Source organism: Anomaloglossus baeobatrachus, chromosome 1 (assembly GCF_048569485.1).
Source record: "Anomaloglossus baeobatrachus isolate aAnoBae1 chromosome 1, aAnoBae1.hap1, whole genome shotgun sequence".
Taxonomy (NCBI): Eukaryota; Metazoa; Chordata; class Amphibia; order Anura; family Aromobatidae; genus Anomaloglossus; species Anomaloglossus baeobatrachus.
The window spans coordinates 335,438,162-335,458,136 of NC_134353.1; the positions used below are offsets into that span (position 1 = coordinate 335,438,162).

Below are 19,975 nucleotides of genomic sequence, written 5' to 3' on the forward strand. Positions count from 1 at the left end.
GATGATGATGCGTGGGGGGCAATGAATATAGCCACACATGATCACTCCAGGCTGTAGTTGCCAGGGATGATCACGCAGGCTGGCTGTTAATTGTGCGCGCATCCCCTGACCATCATCCTGCCTACCTATCAGCGCCGGCTTCAGCGCTGAGAGATGATCGGCGGGAGGATGCATGCATATGAAATGAGCTGACCGAAGTGGTCATGGTAGGCGCAGTTACAGCCTGCTCCTGCCTCTGATGACCCATTCCACTGCAGCACCCTCATTCCCCGCATATGGACTATGAGCCCTACCTTCCAACTATAAGACACACCCCCCACGTTCGCTCTACTTTTGGGGGGGAAAAAGTGTGTCTTATAGTCTGAAAAATACGGTATCACATCATGTGGCAGAGAGTTCCGTAGTCTCATTGCTCTCTGTGAGAATTGCTGTCTGTGATTATAATTAAATCTTTTTTCCTCTAGATGTAATGGATTTCCCCTTGTCCCCATCGCAGGCCTAGGTGTAAAAAGATTATTAGAATGATTTCTCATATACCGTATATGTACATTGTAATAAGATCGCCCCTAAGCCTTAGTTTATCCAAACTGAATAACTCCAACTTTAATAACTTGTCTTGGTATTTCAGTCCACCTATTCCCTTAATAACACCTTTTGCATTTCTCTGCACCTTATCTAATTCAGCTGTGACCTTTTTCTACACTGGAGATCAAAATGTGTGTAATGTGGGGGCCGCTTCAGCACTCAAAAGGACAACATACAAGGGGAAACATAAAATTGTTTTATTGATATTCTACAAAAAGAAACATAGTGCATCTCAACCAAAGCAAAAGCCTACATTTCGGCTCTTACAAGCCTTTATCAAGGTTTTGTGTCTCAAAGAGTTGAGGAAAGATTAGAGGGGTTTTTTGTCTCAGGCAGTGTCTTTGACAGGTATGAGATACCTGTGGTTGCAGATACATTACATAGTAATGCAGGGTAGAGGAGTGGGAGGTTATAGGATATGGACGGGGAGTACGCCTCTAAAAATGCCAACAGGAAACAGGATGGGGTCCTGGAGGTCAGTGGTAGCAGTGACTGCAGCATAACCTCACACTCCTCCAACCTGCATTACAAACACAGGTACCTCATCCCCGTCAAAGACACCGCCTGAGACAACAAACCCTTCTAATCTTTCCTCAACTATTTGAGACGCAAAACATTGATAAAGGCTTGTAAGAGCCGAAACATTGGCTTTTGCTTTGGTTGAGGTGCACTAGGTTTCTTTCTGCAGAATATCAATACCCTTTTATGTTGTCCTTTTGAGTGCTGGCACTAATCTCTTACTGTGTGATAAGAGACACATTACTGAATTCCTTGTTTTAATCTCTACTTCTTGCTGTCCTCAGATTACAGTGGGGAAAAAAAGTATTTAGTCAGCCACCAATTGTGCACGTTCTCCCACTTAAAATGATGGGAGAAGCCTGTAATTGACATCATAGATAGACCAAAACTGAGAAACAAAATGAGAAAACAAATCCTGAAAATCACCTTGTCTGATTTTGCAAGATTTTATTTGGAAATCATGGTGGAAAATAAGCGTTTGGTCAATAACAAAAGTTAATTTCAATATTTTGTTATATATCCTTTGTTGTTAATGACAGCGTTCAAATGTTTTCTAGAAGTCTTCGCAAGGTAAGTACACACTGTTGGTGGTATGTTGGCCCATTCCTCCATGCAGATCTCCTCTAGAGCAGTGATGTTTTGGGCCTGTCGCTGGGCAACACGGACTTTCAACTCCCTCCAAAGGTTTTCTATGGGGTTGAGATCTGGAGACTGGCTAGGCCACTCCAGGACCTTCATATGCTTTTTACGAAGCCAATCCTTTGTTGCCCTGGTGGTGTGCTTGGGACCATTATCATGCTGAAAGACCCAGCCTAGTTTCTTCTTCAATGCCCTTGCTGATGGAAGGAGGTTTGCACGATACATGGCCCCATTCATTCTTTTATGTACATGGACCAGTCGTCCTGGTCCCTTTGCAGAGAAACAGCCCCAAAGCATGATGTTGCCACCTCCATGCTTCACATTTGGTATGGTGTTCTTTGGATGCAACTCAGCATTCTGTCTCCTCCAAACACTACGAGTTGTGTTTCTACCAAACAGTTCTACTTTTGTTTCATCAGACCATATGACATTCTCCCAATACTCTTCTGGATAATCCAAATGCTCTCTAGCAATCGTCAGATGGGCCCGGACATGTACTGGCTTAAGCAGGGAGACACGTCTGGCACTGCAGTATCTGAGCACTTGGCATCGTAGAGTGATACTGATGGTAGCCTTTGTTACGGTGGTCCCAGCTCTATGCAGGTCATTCACTAGGTCCCACCATGTGGTTCTGAGATTTTTGCTCACCATTCTTGTCATAATTTTGAGCCCACGGGGAGAGATCTTGCATGGTGCCCCAGATCGAAGGAGATTATCAGTGGTCTTGTATGTCTTCCATTTTCTTATTATTGTTCCACAGTTAATTTTATCACACCAACCTGCTTGCATATTGCAGATTCAGTTTTCCCAGCCTGGTGCAGGGCTACAATTTTGTTTCTGGTGTCCTTCGACAGCTTTTTGGTCTTCACCATAGTGGAGTTTGGAGTGTGACTGTTTGAGGTTGTGGACAGGTTTCCTTTTATGCTGATAACAAGTTCAAACAGGTGCCATTACTACAGGTAATGAGTGGAGGACAGAAGAGCCTCTTAAAGAAGTTCCACGTCTGTGAGAGCCAGAAATCTTGCATGTTTTTAGGTGACTATATACTTATTTTCCACCATAATTTGAAAATAAAATCTTGCCAAATCAGACAAGGTGAATTTCTGGATTTGTTTTCTCCTTTTGTCTCTCATAGTTGTGGTTTACCTATGCTGTCAATTACAGGCCGCGCTCGTCTTTTTAAGTGGGAGAACTTGCATAATTGGTGGTTGACGAAATACTTTTTTTCCCCACTGTATATAGCAAAAACCTACTAACAGATTCTTTTTAATAAGGCCTTGTAGCCCAGGCTTCCACAAAATATGTCCTGCGGGCTGCATGCAGCCTATCAAAGGGTTTGCTGTGACCCGTAGACCTGTCCAGGAGACACCACTCCCTTCTTATTATATTCAAGTGTATTTGCATATTTTTTTGATGTGTACACATTTGGATTTGTGAGTGCCTGGGGCAGAAAAGCACTTGTCAACCCCCACCCCGATGTGCTGCAGCCTGATGAGGTTCAGAAAACTGCTGACATCATCACACTGCTGCTGGCACTGAACCTCTGTACAGGCAGTGGAAACAGCATGGGCAACAGTAAGCACTCCATCAATGAGCAGAATATTAAATGCGAGGTTACTTTAGTAAACATGACGAATCACAACGGCCGTGACACACTGTCAGAGCCGCAGTTGTGAGAGTGGTGACATCAGTGAGTTCACCTGAGGTTACAGCTGGCAGTACCCCAGCTGTGGCCTCAGTTGAACTCCTTCAACTCGCCTCAGGAGAATTAATTGAACACAGTGCTGGATTAATGGATTAGACTTGTGTTTTTCTGCCAGGAGATGCCAATTTGGTGCAGGTATTTCTGCAACCAAATACTCCACATGCGGGCACAGCCTAATCCGGCAATGAGTACCGGAGGTGACTTCACATAGTTCAGTGAGTCCACCTCAGGTGAGTTCACCTGAGATCACAGCTGGGGTACCATGGGAACTAACAGCTGTGACCTCCAGGTGAACTCACCGCTTTCACAGCTGTGGCTCCATCAGTGTATTCTGCAGTTGCAGTGATCGATCATGTTTTCTAACGTGACAGTACACTACGACTTCAGGATGTAGCAGATCGTGGCTTGGATTATATTAGACCTGCAGGGATGTTTTGGGGGGTTAATAAATTGGAGAAAGATGGTGTTTTTCTTTTTCTTTAGTAAAGGATTTATTTTTGTGTTTTGTGGTTTTTTTTTACTTAGACGATTAGTAATGGGGTGGGGGGATCTCATAGACCGCTACTCATTAATAATCCAAGGCTTTGTGGCAACTGTGATTTTTTTTTTTTGTGTGAAATTACAGCTGTCATATTACCCCTTTATATTACCAAGATTGCCACCACATCAGGGTAATTGGGATGAGTCTGGTAAGCAACAGGATTGGCACATCTAATGGATGCTCCAATTCTGGGGTGGCTACAGGATGGTACTTTTAGGCTGGAAAGGTCCTAATAACCATGGGCCTCCCGAGCCTAAGAATGCCAGCACCAAGCTGTCTGCTTTATCTTGGCTGTATATCAAAATTGGGGGGGAACTCCACTCCGCTTTTGTTTTTGTTTTTTTTGTTTTCTTTTTTAAAGTGTTCAAACAATTTAAAAAAAGCCTGAGAAAACCAGCCTCCAGCTGTCTGCTTTATCTGCACTGGGTATCAAAATATGGGGGACCCTACACCATTTTTACAAATTATTTATTGTTACACTCCACTTCAGGGACCCAGATAGCTAGAGTGAGGGCAGTCAATCACAGACGCCGATGCAGAGGGCGGTGGCGCAGTCTGACTGCAACCAATCACAGACGCAGTCACAGAGGGTGGGCATGGAAAGCTATTAATATTCATAAGGTTTAGTAAGTGAACCAGGAAACAGTGTGACAGCTATGTGGAAACGCAGTAAGTCTAAGGGCGGCTTTGCACGTTGCAACATCGCACGTGCGATGTCGGTGGGGTCAAATCGAAAGTGACGCACATCCGGCGTCACTTTCGACATCGTTGTGTGTAAATCCTAGATGATACAATAAATGAGCGCAAAAGCGTCGTTATCGTATCATCGTTGCAGGCTCCGACTTTTTCATAATAACGCTGCCGCGACAGGTACGATGCTGTTCCTCGTTACTGCAGCAGCACACATTGCTGTGTGTAAAGCCGCAGGAGCGAGGAACTTCACCTTACCTGCCGCCAGTGGCTATACAGAAGAAAGGAGGTGGGCGGGATGTTTACATCCTGCTCATCTCCGCCCCTCCGCCGCTATTGACCGCCTGCCGTGTGACGTCGCTATAAAGCCGCACGACCCGCCCCCTTAGGAAGGAGGCGGGTCGCCGGCCAGAGCGACGGTCGCAGGGCAGGTGAGTGCATGTGAAGCTGACGTAGCGATAATTTTCGCTACGCCAGCTATCACAAGATATCGTACCTGCGACGGGGGCGGGGACTATCGCGTGCGACATCGCAGCATCGGCTTGCGATGTCGCAACGTGCAAAGCCCGCCTAATTGTCTTGCTTTAATCCCCATTTTGCTTCCTTTTTTAAATTATTTAATTTTATCTGGGTGTCCAAACACGGACTTCCCTGAGAAGTTCGTGTTCGGGATCCGTGCACAGACGCCGGACTTTCTAGTTTGGGTTCGCCCATCACTATGCATAATGCATATAGCGGGGTTGGTTCATTTGGTCATATTTAATAGAAATGAGAACTAACAAGGGGAAATATTCCAAATTACAACTTTAACAAATACAAGTACCGTATTTTTCGGACCATAAGACGCACTTTTTTTCCTCCAAATTTTGGAGGAAAGTGTGGGGTGCGTCTTATGGTCTGAAGCTGTGGGGTAGCGAGCTGTGGGGAGTCAGCGCTATGTAGTGGGATCACAGGAGGCAGGGAGGGTCGCTGCTGCAGGATGCCGGCTGCTGGAGAAACCACGTGTACGCGCTGCTTAAAGTCAGTGAATATTCATTAGCTGCTCCCCGCTCACCTCTCTCTGCAGTCAGCGGGGGTGAGGAGCAGCTAATGAATACTTGTTTAATGTAAACAGCGGACACACATGGGAGCTCCAGATGCCGGCTTCCTGCAGCGGCTGGGGAGACTGTTGGGGAGACTGTGTCCGCTGTTTAGGAGGCAGGAGCAGGGTGCTGCTGCACTCATGTCTCGCCCGGAGGATGTGCAAATCACTGCAGTGTCCGGGCCAGAGCACGGCATACCTTCACAGCACGGCCGCAGGCTCTGTGCTGAGGGCTTAAATTACTTTCACTTTGCTCCTGCTGCCTCTGCTCAGTCTCCCGTAGCTGACAAGGACCTACAGTGATGTAATGCAGAGGGGTGGCCAGAACAGCTCAGAACAGCACAGTGCCCGCCTCTTCATTACATCACTGCAGGTCCTCTTCAGATATGGCAGACTTTGTAATGCCAGGACCAAACTGAAGCATGGTGATCAGCACATCAGTAAAAGTAAGGCAATAAATAATATAGTATAGGCATTACTGTACACCTGGATGAGGTTGGATTATATATATATATATATATATATATATATATATATATGTCTCTATCACACACACACACTATATAAAATATATATATATATATATATATATATATATATATATATATATATATATATATATATATATATATTATATATATATATATATGTGTGTATATACAGTTAGGTCCAGAGATATTTGGACAGTGACACAATTTTCGCGAGTTGGGCTCTGCATGCCACCACATTGGATTTGAAATGAAACCTCTACAACAGAATTCAAGTGCAGATTGTAACGTTTAATTTGAAGGTTTGAACAAAAATATCTGATAGAAATTGTAGGAATTGTACACATTTCTTTACAAACACTCCACATTTTAGGAGGTCAAAAGTAATTGGACAAATAAACCAAACCCAAACAAAATATTTTTATTTTCAATATTTTGTTGCGAATCCTTTGGAGGCAATCACTGCCTTAAGTCTGGAACCCATGGACATCACCAAACGCTGGGTTTCCTCCTTCGTAATGCTTTGCCAGGCCTTTACAGCCGCAGCCTTCAGGTCTTGCTTGTTTGTGGGTCTTTCCGTCTTAAGTCTGGATTTGAGCAAGTGAAATGCATGCTCAATTGGGTTAAGATCTGGTGATTGACTTGGCCATTGCAGAATGTTCCACTTTTTTGCACTCATGAACTCCTGGGTAGCTTCGGCTGTATGCTTGGGGTCATTGTCCATCTGTACTATGAATCGCCGTCTGATCAACTTTGCGGCATTTGGCTGAATCTGGGCTGAAAGTATATCCCGGTACACTTCAGAATTCATCCGGCTACTCTTGTCTGCTGTTATGTCATCAATAAACACAAGTGACCCAGTGCCATTGAAAGCCATGCATGCCCATGCCATCACGTTGCCTCCACCATGTTTTACAGAGGTTGTGGTGTGCCTTGGATCATGTGCCGTTCCCTTTCTTCTCCAAACTTTTTTCTTCCCATCATTCTGGTACAGGTTGATCTTTGTCTCATCTGTCCATAGAATACTTTTCCAGAACTGAGCTGGCTTCATGAGGTGTTTTTCAGCAAATTTAACTCTGGCCTGTCTATTTTTGGAATTGATGAATGGTTTGCATCTAGATGTGAACCCTTTGTATTTACTTTCATGGAGTCTTCTCTTTACTGTTGACATAGAGACAGATACACCTACTTCACTGAGAGTGTTCTGGACTTCAGTTGATGTTGTGAACGGGTTCTTCTTCACCAAAGAAAGTATGCGGCGATCATCCACCACTGTTGTCATCCGTGGACGCCCAGGCCTTTTTGAGTTCCCAAGCTCACCAGTCAATTCCTTTTTTCTCAGAATGTACCCGACTGTTGATTTTGCTACTCCAAGCATGTCTGCTATCTCTCTGATGGATTTTTTCAGCCTCAGGATGTTCTGCTTCACCTCAATTGAGAGTTCCTTAGACCGCATGTTGTCTGGTCACAGCAACAGCTTCCAAATGCAAAACTACACACCTGTAATCAACCCCAGACCTTTTAACTACTTCATTGATTACAGGTTAACGAGGGAGACGCCTTCAGAGTTAATTGCAGCCCTTAGGGGCACTTTGCACACTGCGACATCGCAGGCCGATGCTGCGATGCCGAGTGCGATAGTGCCCGCCCCCGTCGCAGCAGCGGTATGTGGTGATAGCTGGCGTAGCGAAAATTATCGCTACGGCAGCTTCACACACACACTCACCTGCCGTGCGACGTCCCTGTGGCCGGCGACCCGCCTCCTTGTTAAGGGGGCGGGTCGTGCGGCGTCACTGCGACGTCACACGGCAGGCGACCAATCGGAGCGGAGAGGCGGAGATGAGCAGGATGTAAACATCCTGCCCACCTCCTTCCTTCCGCATATCCTACGGAAGCCGCAGTGACGCCGGTAGGAGATGTTCCTCGCTCCTGCGGCTTCACACACAGCGATGTGTGCTGCCGCAGGAGCGAGGAACAACATCGGACCATAGCGTCGGCGTAATTATGAATTACGCCGACGCTGTACCGATGATACGATTACGACGCTTTTGCGCTCGTTAATCGTATCATCCAGGCTTTACACACTGCGATGTCGCATGCGATTCCGGATGTGCGTCACTTTCAATTTGACCCCACCGACATCGCACCTGCGATGTCGCAGTGTGCAAAGCCCGCCTTAGAGTCCCTTGTCCAATTACTTTTGGTCCCTTGAAAAAGAGGAGGCTATGCATTACAGAGCTATGATTCCTAAACCCTTTCTCCGATTTGGATGTGAAAACTCTCATATTGCAGCTGGGAGTGTGCACTTTCAGCCCATATTATATATATAATTGTATTTCTGAACATGTTTTTGTAAACAGCTAAAATAACAAAACTTGTGTCACTGTCCAAATATTTCTGGACCTAACTGTATATATACACACACACACACTATAACTATACACACACACACACACACACACACACATCAGATTGGAGGATCACACATATAATGATGGGGAACATACATATTCCACAATAGGGGCCATATATACCTGGAAGGTACCCAGAATGGGGGATATGAGGACAGAATTTGGGGATATTATTACCTCAGTAACACTGTCAGCAGTAAAATAACAGTGTGTCATGACCACATTCTTTTACTTTAATTTTATTTTTTTTCTATTTTTTCCTCCTCTAAAACAAGGGTGCGTCTTATAGTCCAGTGCGTCTTATAGTCCGAAAAATACGGTAGCTGCATACAAAAGGTGACGCAAACTGTATTGACAAGTATAATTTGACTAATTCATATAATTCATCTGATTTTTAGCATCACAGTCTGTATAACTTTCGACTTTCCTGATCCTAACACTTCTTCCTAACATGCTACAAATTTTGATTATACCTTCATAAATTATTATCTAATCACAATCATTTGGTAGCTTTGAAAAGAAACCAGAGTTGCTATACATTGAAAACCCAAAATTAGGTTCTCCCATGCCCACTGAGCAAATGACCTTCATATAGTTTGGATTGTAAAATAAAATAATGTCTGTATTTACATACTGGTTGTAAATCTGTTTCAAAATTTAGACCTCTGCATGGAGCAAACAATCATGTTTTAGAATTGCATTCATTTTCCTCGTGTGTGCTGAGCTCTCGTACTGTGAATGTCCATTCTAAATACCTTCATTTACTGCTTTATGAAGATTTTAGAAAACCGCACTCTATAAAGTCATATCGTACTGCTGTATTTGGCACACCACTATAGTTTAGCTCTGTTTGTAGCAGTAGAGAATGATTATATTTTAATCATGTTCAGTGGAACTGTGATGAGGAATAACTAATAATTTATTTGATATTTTATCTTAAAAATGATAAACAATATAAATGAGGAATTAATTTAACCTTTAAAATAACAAAACATGAAATTGAACTTACTTTTTAAGGAAAACCTGTGACCAGATCAAAACTTTTTTTTGTTTGTTTGTTTTTTTACACTTTTTATTCTTTTGGTTTGTTTTTGTTGTTTGTTTTTTTTATACTTCTTTTCAAATCCATCATACAGTTCCAGAGATATGGATCTTTGTATTTTGTGTGCCAAAATGCAAATTTAATAATCTTTACCACTGAGGTGTTGCTGACAGTATTCTATGGGGTGTGTTTTTAAGCTGCTCTACATAATTATTCTCTTAGCAGTGCCCCCTTGGTAAACTAAAGAGCACACTATTTAGCATTCTGGGTGCACTAAATGCAAAGACCCATAGGTCTAATAATTAGGGGAGCAGTACAAATAAAATAAGAGCAAAAACTGGATACTTTTGATCTAAGGACAAGTCTTCTTTAAATGGAGTTTTGCTTTTTGATACCCATTGGGAGTATTAATTGTTAATGTCTACAGGATAGTAATATCACTGAATATGTCTGCTTGGCAATGCTTTCTATCATAACTGCATTTCTGTGAGTTTTTTTTAATAATTCTTGAAATTATGCCAAAAAATTCATGCAAAACTGCTCTTTATTTAAGGAATTAAACCTCATTTATCAGTGGATGAGTTTTTTCAAATACTTGATAAATTTATTTAATTGTAAATGGCATGAAACTGCTAAGAAACATTAAAAAAATGACATTGTATAATATATAAAAATTAATTTAACTTGTATCAAAAATTGTTCCTAAAACTACATATTTCTTAATTGCGATGTCATGTAAAGATTGATTTTCTTATACCAAACCCTTGGGTTAGAAAACTGACAGATTCTATTTAGCTTTACTGACCCATGGAATGATCAGAAAATGATTTGGCAGCCTCAGAGAATACCATTTATCAAAAACACGCTGAGGTTGAGATACATAATTAAAATGCACTTTGGTATACACTTATCAGTCGCCTTCTAATAAATGAGTTTGGCTGTGAGTTAGAAATTAATGTGGCTCTGATGGACAACTTTAAATGTTGAAAAGTTTTGTTTTTTTTGTTAGACACCTTTCAAGAAAAGTTAGTGTTGGTCTTCCCATTACGTGCAATTCCTAAATTTTTTATTGACAAATAACTTGGGTAAAAAAAATCGTCCACGCACATGAGACACAAAAGAGTAAAGAACAATTTGTGCAATCTAAGCAGAGTAAATTTGAAACACTACATTAATAATTGTGAGAAAGAATAATATCATACGTTCTGACCTTGGGGTAGTGTGGCAGAACGTACCTTTAAACAAAATATGTTTTTATCACTGAAAGCTCTGTTATTGTATTTTTCTTTTAAGACAAAAAATCTTAATGTGTGAGTAGTTTTTTCTAAAGTACTCAGATTAAATTAACATGTTGGCACTTTGCAATAAATGAGTGGGTTTTGGATTGCAGTTTAGGCACTTGGTCTCTAAAAAGTTCACTATCACTGCTATAGGGACTGCTCAGGGCTCCATTTTGTGAGTCAAAACAGAGAATATCCACATAACAATTGTTGTTCTGGGGAATGCAGATCATCTATATATTTATTACTTGAGCTACTTGTTCTCAGTGACCTTCATATTGTACCATATTTCTCTCATCTGCTATGCTTTCCATACTGTCCTGTGTTATACTTGTTGAGGTTTGCACTGTATCCCTGCAGCAATCCAAATATTTGCATCGTAGTCACATATCTGCAGAGGTTTTTTTTAATGTGTTAATTTGTATGAAATCACCCAAAAACTTAAGGCATTCCATTCTCGCCTTCTCTTTGCATCTTCAGCTTGCCATCCATCTTGTCGTGTTTGCCTGGGCCCAGAAGACTCCCACTGCACACAATGCACAAATCCAGAGCACTCGCTACAGCCTGTTCAAGAGTACAGAGGGAAGCCTTATGGGAGTTGTGTGCCTCAGTGCAGGCAACACTTTTATGTGGACACCACAGAATTATGTCAAGGTAAGCTAGATACTGAAAATGTGAACCACAAAGGTCTGATTGGAAATGTAATTGTTAGGTGTAAAGGGTGTATCATTACCTGTAGTGAACTCTCTACTTTAGGGTAATGCAATTTATTATTACAATTAAGCCTATAACACAGAATTACACTGGATTTACTTCTACTAAACTAATAAATCTCTGAACTTATTGAATAATTATAATAGTGTGCAACCAACTGTCAAAATCATTTAGGTTTTACATCATGCCTTTCCATGTAATACCACTATGCTTACTTTAGTGGTATCCAAGTAGGTTTATGCCACCTTATCCGAGTCCTCATATTATTCAACTGCTGCTGTCCCCATCTTCATTCAGCTGATTTACTGCTTTTCTTTCACTGCTTTCCCCTTGATAGACCAATATAAACCTGGTATAGATTCTCTTTAAAGGGAATCTGTCAGCAGGTTTTTGCTAAAGTATGTAAGCTGAAGTCAGCATGCTGTATGGATTAAAAACAAAAATCAACTATGCCTCTCTTATCAAGCTCCCTGCTGTTGTTTATTTAAACTAAAGGCTTTATCATTTGGTGATCATCATTGCTGGTAAGTGCAGGAAAGTCTGGTGCAACGGCTGCGGTCATTGACACCTCACTGTCAATGAACAATGTGTATTGAGAGCCTGGTGTGGGTGGGGACAGCTCCCTGGGCTCAGTTACATGACTAAAGGCCCCTTTACACACTTCATCATCGCTAGCGATATCGCTGTAACATCACCGGTTTTATGACGTAATAGCGACCTCCCCAGCGACATTGCAGTGTGTGACACGCATCAGCATCCTGGCCCCTGGTGTGAGGTCACTGATCGCTACAAGTTGTTCAGGACCATTCTTTGGTCCTTTGTTTCCCACTGCGCAGCATGTATTGGTGTGTTTGACACTGCTACAACGACATTCTTAGCAACCCAGCCCATAGGCGTGCTAGCGTTCCCTTTCCAGCGAGGTTGTTCTGCAGGTCCATATCGCTGCTGCGTCGTTGGCCAGATCTGCCTGTTTGACAGCTCACCAGCGACTGTTAGAGACTTTCCAGCGATCCCGGCCAGGTCGAGATTGCTGGTGGGATCGCTAGAAAGTCTCAGTGTGTAAACGGGCCTTGAAGCTAAAAATTCAGATTGCATCAAAACGGTTACACACAGGAATCTAAGTGATATGTCATTGGATTCAGAATCTCCTTGCCTACATCATGCACCTCTGAGATGAGGTAGCAAAAACCTGCTGACAAATTCTTTTTTAAATGGGTTGTTCAAACTGAACAACTGTTCTTGAAATAGGAGAGGCTCAATTCTATGGGGGAACAGAAAAATATCTTAAAAATGTCAGTTAATTGTGAAAGAGAATAATACAAAGCTGTATTACATTTTATTATAGAATGAACTTTTATTTGCAAAAAAAAATAATTCATTTAAAACTAATAAAAAATGATTCCTGATATAATGTGAATATGCATTCTTCTTTAATTAGGAAACCAAGTGGAATGAAAGTTCAGGGTTATATGTAATGTCAGCAACTATCTTACTACAACATGTTTACTGTGTTTAATTTCATATTCATCATTTAGTTTGCAAGTGAGATGTATGTCAGCCAAGATCAGTTTCCCTGGGATAGTGTTTGACAGTTACGTGAAGAACAGCCAAATTGTACTCAGCAAACAATTTACAGATACTTAACACCCAGTGGGCACATTCATAGGGCCCTGGGCATGAAGTGTAATGAAAAGTGATGGCGCAGTAATTATAAAAGTTTCATTTGCAACTTTAAATTTAATTCAATTACTCAGATTTCCAAGTCGACGTGTTAAGCAATAAGTTCTGATAATTGTTTATAAAAAAAGAAATCTAAAAAAGCAAAAGGAAATAATTATGTAAAGCATAACTTTGTAATCTGATTTGTTTTTTTATGGTGTATTAGCAGCCATTTATAAAGTGTGCACTAACGGAGCACATTGGCATTCTCATGGCGTTTTTCCCACTAGTGTAAAATGGCAAAAGTATGTACTTTATTTGATTCATCGAGCAAATGGGACATTTTAGGCAGAGGTGGAAAAGAAGCTCATTTTAAAGGATTGTTCCCACAATCGTAAGTTATCCCCTGTACATAAGATATCCCTTATTCCAGCATTTGGTACCCCTATGGTCTTGAAAAGGGGCCTTTTAATCGCAGGCCATATCTTGAATGGAAAGGTGATGCATGATCGACCTTTTCTATATTCTTTGTCAATGGGATTGCCAGTAAAGCTGAGCATGGTCATATTCCCATTGATCAATAAGTTATCCCCTATTCTGTAGATAAGAGGCTTCTGAAAAAGTATTAAAAAGTTGGTTTCTCTAATCAAAATTTTATACAGGGGCAAAAATATAGGGAATGCATATTCACCTGGGCCCTGCTTCTGGTCCCATCCACAGCATAAGAAGACACCAGTATTATACTGTAAATCACATGGCAGCTGGGGACCTTGTTCACAATTTGTATGAGGGCCCATGAGCCCAATACAAAGTGTAAAGCCTCTGCCATAGCATAGCAGTAAACTTTAGAGATTGTTTTTGAGATTCTCTGTTAGGGCACTTTGCGTTAATAATTAATGTCCCCTATTTGGATCTTTTACCTACCTAAGCGTCTGTAGCACGCTCCTACCTCTCTACCTCTACCTAAGGAGAGCGTCTGTAGGACCTTGCACATCTGTGCATTGCACGACAGCCCAAGTCATTTCAACGGGCAGCAGGTAATGCTTCATACACAAGTGGAAGTTTAAAATTGAACTCTTACCATGTTCTCCTTCAGATTGAAGCTGATCACTAGAGGTGATAATCTTCAATAATGAATTTTATACCGTGGACAAGCCTTTTAATTTCATGGAAATAATTCTTGAATGGCACATACTGTGCATCTAAAATGTCAGTTCTGGTCTCTTTATTAAATATAAGTATAGCACTATTTGTAATCTGTACTTGATTTTCTAAAATGCTAATCAAATATACAAACTTGTGGTAGGAGTTCCCTTTAACGATCCTTCTTATTTGTACTGCATTTTGTAAGTTCAGGATATGCTGGACTGCTATGCCTTGAAAAATGCCATTAAATTCACCACTAAGACATTCAAAGGTCAAACGTAATTTAAATCAAGATATAGGGAAAAAAAAGAAATCACAGATGTCCATCATGCATTTAAATAGATGTAGACGATTCCCTGAAGGACAAGACTGGTTAACTGCGGTATATTGAATAATTTTTTTCACGTCAATTTTTTTCTTAAATACTCCTAGAATTCTCTATTCATGTTATTTTATTTCTAGGATGTTTGCTCAAGGGGAATTTTAATCGATTCTTGTCATAAATAGATGATGTGATATGCTTGTATTCTGTGTTCTAACCCTTAGGCAGTTTATAAGATACAATCATTTGATCTGGAGAGGGCACACCAGCTTTTAGCCAGTTTGCCTGTATTACTGAATGCTTCAGTCTAGGCTTTTATTTCCTTATTGTATGTTACCAGCACAATAAAAACAATTGCTTTTTTGGCATAAAGTTTAAAATTTTACATACCGTACGTAATTTAGCTAAACTAATCCTGGACATATTTTTTTTTAATACACGCAAGTGACTTGCCTAATGTTCTCTATGAGGAAAAAAGTTGCACGTGACCTTGTGACAATTGAAAAATTTTGGAGACTATCCATATGGGACAGTTTTATAGGACATGATAAAAATGGTTACATTTTATCAACTAAAGAGATGAGGTGGCAAGGGAGAACTAATTTATAGTATGCGATCTTAGTGAGTGGATTTCCAAAGACAGCTCTATATAGCTTCCTGAATGGCTGACTTTGATCTTGTCCTTAGTAGGGGGGCTACCCTGAAGCAGAAGCTATTATTTTGGCAGAAAATGTTACATTGTGTTATACCTGGTGCTGGGCCTAAAGTGGTAGGGCATGATCGTTATCTTTGGTGTTCTCTTGTGCCATACACTGACTACTTAGTTCTTGCCCTTGGTGTAACACAATATATTAATGTTTTTCTGGGAACCTATGATGACTAAGCCTGGACATACACATTAGATAACTGTCTCATTCAGTTAACAGCTCTCTCTCCTGTTACCGCTTTACACATGTATGCTCGACCATACTTGTGTTTTCAGAAGGGAGTGACCCACTGCCACCATGTACATTAGATATTAGCCAGTCTTGCCAAATTAATCAGGCTTGCCCAATATAATTGAATGGCCAGATTCGGTCTACAAAAAGTCCCTAGATTGGTTTCAACATGCAAAAAAATAGTAAAAATTCAGCCATATTGATTTTCATTATCCACGTTTAAGGCTGGTAAGAGACTGGCTGTGTTTTCCAGTTCTAAAACGTCTAAAAATTTACATATGATGTATGTGAGTGATATTAGCAGCTTCGCTGCACTTTTATGAGCTGCAGACTTTAGGTTTAGTGTCTCTTTAATGAGTCATCTTTTATAAGTATGCTTTGTTTTGTACCAGACAGAGTTTTATAGATGTCATGCAGGCTGGTTCATGCCCAGGCAGTTTAATGAATGCTCGATATGGATAGCACAAAATAGCAGCCCTCCAGATCTCTCAACCTTGACAAAATCCAGATTTGGTCTACTGTAAAAGTGGTAGGATGGGAATGATAGGTCGATGACAACACATTCTGCACCATAATTTTATACTAGGCGAGATAATTACACCCTGAACGCCTCATTTGATTTCAGTGCACAGGAATGAAAAGATGGTGAAAGCCGTAAAACCCCTGAACTGTATATTGGGACACATCTGTGGATGTCTTTTCCAAAATGGGAAATGACTGAGTCTTTATGTATGTTTAGAAAATTAGCATTTTTGATTAATTGCAATTTGCTTGTAGAGCAGAATTATGCAACACAAAGGAACTCTTACAATTAAAATAGCTGCTTCTCATATTTCATAAATCTGTCTTGCAATTATACATTAGTCTCTGCTCTGCTACACAAGCGGTGATGTATAAAACATTGATCTATTGGTAAGGATTCAATATCCCTTATTGTAATCCTATCTAGCCAGGATTCAATTACTTTTACAGATACATTTGAAAACAAGCGAATGATGGCCTGTAATTTTAGGACTAAAACCATGAATTATTTCAAATGCATCTGAAGAGCCAGTCTCTCATCTCCGCTTGCAATTTGTCTCATACTGTCTTGAATCACAAGTGGCTTACTTTTGTACCTCGTAAGTTTGAAAGTTCAAGTAGTCTGAGAAAATGTATTCTCGTTGGTAAGACCAGTTGATTTAAAGAGGACTTTTCATTGTTTTGTTTTTCATTTAAAGGGGTTATCTGCTGAAAACCCATGATCACCTATCATCTATACATAGGAGAGGTATAAACTTGCTAATCAGTGGGTGTCCCATCGCTGGGACTCCCACTGATCTGTAGATTGCGGAATCTTTATACCTATAGCATGGTACCGCAGGTCAGATGCTTGTCTGCCACGCCATTCATTCTTTCTGAGGGTTCTGGAAAAAGCCAAGCACAGCGCTCGGCTGGCCCAAAGGGAATGAAAGGAGCCAATGTTTGATCCACCACCGATCGAGTTGTCACCTATTCTGCAGATAAGTGATAGCTTATTTTTTTTAACCAGAAAACACATTTAAACTATCCCTCTTCTCTAAATAGTGCTTTTCCACTAATTCTGGGAGAGGTTTTTATTTTTTCTGTGCATTAATTGGAGAGTTTAAATATAAATAATCCAGTGAAGATTGTCTGTAAAATGTAACCGTTGTTTACATTTTTATTTCATAAATCAATAGTACACATGAAAGTAAGCAACTTTGTAATATGTCTTATCAGACAAATTTGCTTTTTTCTTAAAGAACTGATCAGTCATTATCAAAATTCTCAATTCTATAGTAAAATCTGTATTCAGTGAAGACTTTCCCATTACTGAGATGAGATTCTATGACGGCAGGAGGGGGAAGTACTAGAGCCAGAGCTCCCCTCCTCCTTCCGCTTCTATCAGTAACAGCTGCTGTCGAGGGAGAAATTTAGGTGAAGATAGCTAATGGTATTTTCGTTCAGGATATGCAGAGGCCGGTGCCGTATTAGCTGTATGTACAGATATTATGAGACTCAATAATCAATTAACACAGAACATGTTCTCTGTTTGAACTCAGACTTGCGTCTGAGCTCATGTATTCAATTGCTCAAACATTAACACATCATTTCAGCCTTGAAACATATTTACAAAACTTCTCCATTTGCTCACACATACACTGCCATCTCCTATCTCAGTAATGGGAAAGTCTTCACTGAATACAGATTTTACCTCAGAATGGAGAAGTTTGATAATGACTGATCAATTCTGACAGAGAAAGAAGCAAATTTGTCTGATAAGATATATTACACAGTTGCTTATTTTTATGTGTGCTATTGATTTATAAAATAAAAATTAAAGCAACGGTTACATTTTAAGGTAGATGAATGAAGCCTCTACATCTCATCTGCTTCACTTTGCTCTAATAAATAATTTATCAACAAATTTCAGCCGTTGATCAGTACATGAAACTCTGCCAACGCTTTTAATCTTACATGCCTTTCTGTACTATGCAGTATATTATTTAATGCACACTCTCGATTTCAGAATGCCACTCCACATGTGGAAGCTGTATTGGGAAGAACCATTTAAACTGCACAGACTGCAATGCTCCCAATGTTCTGCACAGTGGGGCATGTTTGCCTCAATGCCCTGAAGGATTTTTTGGCAAGGATGCAGCTTGTCATGGTGAGTAAACCGTGAAGCTATAAATGTGTTAATGAGATGCTTATTAGGATGTGAGCTATTAGATAATTCTCTCCCAGTCAAGAGTAACTTTATTAGCTTAAATTTGTAACCAGAAAATGATTTGTTAAGTAAGGTTTTTTTTATTGCAACAACTAGACCTTGCGATTGGCTGACATTCCAGTTCTTTAGAGATCAATTTTCTGTATCCATCTCATCATCAAAAGATTAAAATCAAAAGTAACACAACAATAAATAACATAGGATCAGCTATTCACAGTAGGTGATGGTCACAGCTCACCTCCTCCTTCTCACTGCACAGTGACCTCTGCAAAGTTGACTGTTGTCAGTGATTTTCAAACATTGAGCAAGAAATTAAGTTAAACTAATAGAAAAGGCACTGCTCATCTAATCAATCTACTGCTGCTCTGGTGCAGCCAATTTAGTGGTCCTTGTATGTCCTGCGGTGATGGTGATGTCAATACACCAATAAAGTAAATACTGCAGTCAATTAGGGGCCTCAGAGATGATGCTTGCATTACCAGCATGCTTCAGGGCCAGTAATTGACTGCACTGCTGCAGAACCATAACAAACTCACGCATATGGATCTATAGAATGTTAACTGTAATTGGTATCAATGGGCCTTTTATGTAGACATATTTATGTATTTTTCTCTATTTATTATGTTTATCTTGCTTTGTGTTGTGTTTAGCCTTTTTGTCTTTAAGGAATAACTCTGTGATTTTTATGTGCTGGGTTTGCCCGCTTTATGCTTTTTGTGCCCACATGAGAGCTGCTTAAGTCTACCATATGTCATAGCTAGTTATTTCTGCACTATTTAACTCCAGAATTGCCATAAAATGTTGACATTTACCATTTCTACACTAGACTCAGCTAGCTCCTCCAAAGTGGGCAGAGTTAGGGTAGAACAGTGCATGGTGAAAACGGCAGTGGTGTAAATTATACTAGAAGTGTACACCCAAGGTCCTAACCGAAGTATCATTTCTGGTGGAGGCACATAGCTGTTTTAAGACAATGTGACGCCCCTGACTCTATCAGGGTGTCACAGGGAATTGCAGTCCTTTCTCTTATGGTGCAGAACTCACCCTCCATGGTTCTGGGATTCTAACTATTGGTACTGCTTCTATCAGCACTCAAATTCTAATCACACCACACCCTGTCAGGCACATCAGTGGGTGGTCTAGCTGGGAAAGGGCCACCCGCCTAGAAGTCAGGCAGACAGGTGGGAGGGACATAGTCAGTTGAGTAGTAGCCCTCAGAGAGTGAGGAGCTGAGGGAGTTGTAGCTCCCTGTGTGACCTTGGTTTGGTCGCAGACGGTGGTCTGGGACCAGAGGAGTCGGAGACCCGGTCGCAGGGTATTGGAGGAGGGTGCCCAGGCTTAGTTTTGGAGAACGGTCGGCACCGGAAAGTCCAGTAACCGGACCGGTACCGAGCACAGCGGGGTACAGGACCCTAGATCAGGGAGTAGCTTCACGCAACCTGGTAGTTCACCTGTGGAGAATCGTCACTTTATGAACTTTCCCC

The 19,975-nt window shown here is 40.9% G+C and overlaps 1 protein-coding gene across 1 annotated transcript in view; it reads left to right on the plus strand.

The window, feature by feature from the left end:
* FRAS1 (Fraser extracellular matrix complex subunit 1) overlaps positions 1-19,975 on the plus strand; it is a 724,001-nt gene that overhangs the window by 451,984 nt on the left and 252,042 nt on the right. The window contains exons 18-19 of the mRNA XM_075352182.1: positions 11,462-11,635; positions 18,291-18,431. Of these exons, the coding sequence (XP_075208297.1) occupies positions 11,462-11,635; positions 18,291-18,431 (315 nt within the window). The remainder of the gene's footprint in view (positions 1-11,461; positions 11,636-18,290; positions 18,432-19,975) is intronic.